Source organism: Humulus lupulus, chromosome 4 (assembly GCF_963169125.1).
Source record: "Humulus lupulus chromosome 4, drHumLupu1.1, whole genome shotgun sequence".
Taxonomy (NCBI): Eukaryota; Viridiplantae; Streptophyta; class Magnoliopsida; order Rosales; family Cannabaceae; genus Humulus; species Humulus lupulus.
In genome coordinates this window covers 88,975,188-88,980,437 of record NC_084796.1, presented here as the reverse complement: position 1 = coordinate 88,980,437, position 5,250 = coordinate 88,975,188, and the positions used below count along the sequence as shown (strand labels likewise).

Below are 5,250 nucleotides of genomic sequence, written 5' to 3'. Positions count from 1 at the left end.
AACCAATCACTGGGTACATTTCCTTTCTATACTACCCCTTTCATTTGCAACACATGTGAAAAATCAAGAAAAAGTACATTTTTATTTCTTTTTAATCAGTCTCAATCTTTTGCAAAGAATTTCAAAGCTGTGGTTGTCAATCCCACTCTCAATTTTATATCTTGGCCGACAAGCGAGCTCCCTCTTTGTCAGCGCAGGTTGAAAACACAAACTTTACATCCTGCCACGGATTAATGTAACAAGGCCTAAACCGCTTCCGTGAGCCTGCAAAAATATGAAGAGTCATGCAACACCAATGGGATGTGTTTCATGGTCCCCTACACCAGTTCATGTGAAGAAGCTAATGGCACCACTAAGTTCCAATCCTAGGCTGACCCCAGTACCTAGTGAGTAGGTTTAAGATGATAGAGAATATAGGGAACATGAATGCATGAAAGTTGGCCTACATGTATGTTTAAGACTTGAGAGGCCTTATGCTTTAAATATACTGTCGATCGAGAGACTCTTCTGAAAGATTGCTCTTAGTCTTGATGCATACATGACTTGTGCTAATCACTGATTCTAGTCAAGTTACTGCCATGTATATCATGTTTAAGAATGTCAAATTTTTACTTTAAGAGTGGTTTGGAGCAATGTTCTTTGACCAAAGTAGTGGTGTTTCTGGTTGTCTATAAATTGCACCAAAAACTGGATACAATTATTAGTTCTGGATTTCTAATATTTAAGTTTTAGATTATGCAGTAAACAGAACAATGAAAATAAGGGAGTAACAAATAAGATGAATCCATACCACTTTGAAAAAAAGTTTGAAGCTGAATCATAGATGTGCAAAAAAATGCTCCTCTAAGTTTCAATTGATGTTATATACACTTATCCTAGACTATATGATTTTTCCAATTATGAATAATGGAAATGATGATCATATTACCTGCCAGATTTTCCATGAAACTAAATTACATTTTTAGATGAGGATTCAATATGCCAAGCCTTATATTGGAGTGTGTGGTGATCAAACCACACAAAGCAAGAACAAACAAGTGACTAAGCACAGTATTTGATCATAAACATCAAAATGAGACATGATAAAACAATAGCAAAGTAAACACATGTCACAAAATTACGGGGTTCAATCAAGAGATGATGAATCTCTTGTCTACTCCACGGGAGAACAGCCTATTAGGCTTGTAGTCTTTATTAGCTCCTTAGCTTAATTACAAATTCTCGGTTACAAACAATGGAGATCAAAGCTCCTTACAAAACAGAGATTCTAGGTTCTTGAAGAAAAATGAACACAGAATCTAATAAGAGAAGAATTTACAGGCACAGACTTTATACAAGAGAGCTAATTGTATAAACTGTAAAATGTGTTCAGAATGTAAAGGTTGGTCGAGCTGCTGAAGTGGCATACTAACTAATTTAACTAACCTCCACAGAGTGATATACAAGTAGCTAATGTTAAAGATTCCTACTTAGAGTTCAGATAAAATACATCCAGTAAATGATACTAATTTTGATGTACTATTAATGCTAAATTCATTTTTCAACAATCATATATATGGACAAAACATGGGATCTCTTCAACGTGGTCCTTATAAGTTCAAACATAAACAAATTTGACCTTGATATACTTGACACGTCCTATTCTTTGAAGAATTCTATTCTAATACAAAAAGTTTTAAGTAAGGGACAACCACAACTCAGTTTGTTTCTTTCATTTCGAGAATATTGTCTTGGTACTATTTTTCTTTTCATATTCACATTACATACAAGTAAACATACTTGATTTATGTTGGTTGAGTATTAGAATAGATAAAAGCTATGCATTTAACCAAAAGAAAAAATAACAGCAACATTAGGGAATTATGGAGAAAGAGGAGAATAATAATTTTAAATTAGGTAGATAAATATAAAATATAGACATTGTCCAGCCAATAGCTTCTACAATACTTTATAATATTGTCAATTTTTTTACTATTAGTACTTCTTAATCTTAAACTTGACTTGACTTAGAACTCTTTGATGCTTGTCTGGTCTGATTAACTTGGTGACTGTACAATGCTGCCATCTTGTTGTAGAGCTCCATATTCATTGACTACAGAAAAATACAAAAACAATAACAGAAGTGTAAGAAAATATTTAAATACAAATGGCATTTAACTTCAGTGAGATTTTTCTTTTAATCATTCAGTAAAAGAGATTATAGAAAGTAATAAGAAAGGTATAAGTCAAAAGGTTAACTGTGGATCATACTTGGGCCATAAGAGCACAATAAGGATCAGGTAAAGGAACTAAAGAAGAACTAGAGGTGTCTGCAGTGCCAGGCTTTGAAGCTTGAGCCATAAGCATTGGTGGCACCATGAATGGCGGCAGAACAAAAGTTGAGCCTGTGGTAGTGGCTGCAGTGGGGTGGATGAGTGAAGGGAGAGCCTGAGGTGAAGATCTTGCTACAGAGCTCATGTCAAGCATTCCCATTCCCACCCCAACTCCCATCCCCATCCCCATCCCCATTCCCATCCGGGCCAGCATTGACATCTGCAGTTGTTGTTGCATTCCCAAAGACATCACCGTTTGAGGTGACATGTTTCTCACACTGCTCATCACTTGAACTTGAGTTTGAAGTTGCTTTAAGTAGTCAATCACCTCATCAAGCATTGAAGCCTTATCAGTCTGTAAAGGAATACATATAACATACACATATTAAGAAAAAAATCATAAAAAGAAAAGGCAGCACTATGTTTGTTGTAATGTATCACTCACCTTACTTGCATTTGGTACCAACTTTTGCAGGGCTTTCATCTTCTGGTTAATCCTATCTCTTCGCCTCTATAACAAATAAAAAGCCTTAAAAACTAATTTCAAATAGGTTGCATAGAAGCTATACAAATATTTCATATGCTAAACATCACTGCAAATGTTTCTATTGATGATCACAAAGCCTTTTAGTACGAATTTGTATACCCGTTCTGATTGGTTATGGATAGCAGCAGCGCGACTTCTTGTTGAGTTAGAGCGTCTGGATTCACCTTTGGTCTCTTGGTCTTCATCTTGGTTCTCCTGTTACACACATTTTAAGTTTAGAAAAGATTGTTTGACACAATAATTGTAACAGTAGTTAAGAACCAAATTCAATTTAAAAATGCCAACATTTTCATGAGGGAATTGTTTTATGTAATTTTTGCTTGGAAGTTTTCAAATTGGTTGATGTTACCAAATTTTGATAACTTTCCTTGCAAGCTAGGCTTTATGACATTAGCATAGTCATTAGTCAGTGTCCCTAAGAACATGTTCTACTTTATACAATTTCAAAATCCAATATAAACATATGTTTTTGTTTTTTTTACCAAGCCACCATGACAGGCTGAATCCTCATCAGTACTTTTATTCTTCAAGCTTTGGGGGGATTCAAAGGAAGCCCATGTCATCATAGTTGTGTCATTTTCCTTGCAAAATGTTGCACTAGCACAAGCACAAGCACTTGGGCCTCCTTGCTCTTCCTGAATGCCACAATTGCTACTAAAACTCATCCCATCATGGTTAGAATTTGACCGATTTCGCTTTCTCATCACCGGCGGGGCCTGGAAGGCGTTTTCCGCCCGTTTTCCACCGGAGGGTGCAACAATTTCGGAGCCCATTGTGGCCGGGGTCTGTCCATGATATGTCACATAGGGGTCTTGAACTTGATTGTTGCATGTTGTAGCTTGGTGGACTATAGATTCTAGTGTGTCACCAGTTCTACCCGATGTGGGCTTTATTGGGCCTGAGGGAAGAAGCCCACCAAGCCCATGCATGGCTAGGTGGCCATTCTCCCACGTTAGCTCCTTAACTTCATTATTACATCTCGATCTAACATTTTTTTTTCAAGAAATAACATGAGTGAGTTAAAAACAATATCCTGAGGCTAGGAATTGAATGCAATCGTATGGTTGGAAATATAGAATGTTTTTTTTAATGTTTTTTAACGAATGAGACAAAGTGGATGGAAAATAACAGAACAAAACAAAGTTGAATGTGTTATAAGTCTTTGGGCACATGATGGTACGAAAAGAGTTAATTTTTAGAAGGAATTTTTTTTTCTGCTAGCATTAACTAATAATTGGGAAGGAGATAAAGCAAGGATTAAAAAAACAAACTATTTAACAATTAAGGTTAAGGGTCTTCTTAATAAGTGCCATAGTGTAGAGTAAACAAAAAGAAAAATATAGAGAAAAGCTAGATAATGACATCAAAAATAACATATGTGTAGTTTTTGAGATGAAAATAAATCTAGCAAAATATAGCCAAACAAGATGAAAAAGAGAAAATAAAGTAGAGAACATTGTGTAAAAAAAGAAAAGAAAAAAGGATTAGACACTTTGCTCTTTTTGTGAAAATCACCCGAAAATCATATTCATGGTGATTAAAAAAGAATAACTCTTTTGAAAGGCATAAATGTGAGTCTCAAGAAAGATTTTAATATAAAGTGTTTGAAATAAGAAAAGAAAAATAGTCTTCTCCAAAATAGTAGCACATAAGAATAATTAAAAAGTGATTGTTTTTCATGTAGATAGAACAGCAAAAGAGAAGAAAGAAAATCACACGTAAGAGATCTAAACAATTATATGCAGAGCATAAGAAAGAATAGGGCGAAATCTCAATAGAGAAATGGTGCATACATGGGGACAAGGTGAGCACTATTACTACTACTACTGTGAGTCTGCACGTGAGAGGATCTGTTTCCCTCTTCTCCTTCAACTTGTTCTTGTCTTTGGTGCCTTAGATTCCATTTTGGTACAACGTAATGACTCATACTCATATGATACTTCTCTTTCTCTCTCTTTTTACTCTCTATGTATTTGTGAAAATGAATCATCAATATATGAAACTCTTTAAGTGGGAGAGCTTGGGTTTTTGGACACTTTCGCATTTCCTTGTCATTTATGGTCCCACTCCTTTGATGTCACATTGGTTGTGATAGAGATTTTCCACAAAATATGTGGTAGCTAAAAGAAGCATGAGCAGGAATCGGATATGCTTTGCCTCTATCAACTTTCCTATAGGGACCTATCCTCGCCTTCTATTATGGCTTAGTCTAATTTATATCAACACCAGACTCAGATTGCCAATCCCACTAATTTTCTTCATGGGTTCACAATTTTGGGTAATAATGAAATCTTACAAGTAGAAATGGGTAAATTTTCATTTTGATGATTTTGTTGTGTTAAGCATATGCAACAAATCTCTATTAGTTTTCTGTGGTTTTTTTCTTTTATG

General features: G+C 35.2%; 1 protein-coding gene across 1 annotated transcript; it reads right to left on the bottom strand.

Annotated features, from left to right (window-relative positions):
* Positions 1-1,860: 1,860 nt before the first annotated feature.
* On the bottom strand, positions 1,861-4,831 carry LOC133830618 (transcription factor PIF7). The gene is made up of 6 exons (XM_062260638.1): positions 4,653-4,831; positions 3,342-3,843; positions 2,959-3,054; positions 2,758-2,823; positions 2,251-2,667; positions 1,861-2,092 (listed from the first exon to the last, which is right to left on the bottom strand). Exons 1-6 carry the CDS (start codon positions 4,790-4,792, stop codon positions 1,991-1,993), a joined length of 1,323 nt encoding a protein of 440 aa, XP_062116622.1. The 5' UTR covers positions 4,793-4,831; the 3' UTR covers positions 1,861-1,990.
* Positions 4,832-5,250: the final 419 nt, after the last annotated feature.

Bases quoted from the DNA above. Each gene is read 5' to 3' on its own strand.
- LOC133830618 (XM_062260638.1), bottom strand. From the start codon at position 4,792: ATGAGTATGAGTCATTACGTTGTACCAAAATGGAATCTAAGGCACCAA. The intron at 2,824-2,958 runs GTATACAAATTC...TATTTGTTATAG, and splicing joins TCCATAACCAATCAGAACGG to AGGCGAAGAGATAGGATTAA. The intron at 2,093-2,250 runs GTATGATCCACA...ATTTTTCTGTAG, and splicing joins ATTGTGCTCTTATGGCCCAA to TCAATGAATATGGAGCTCTA.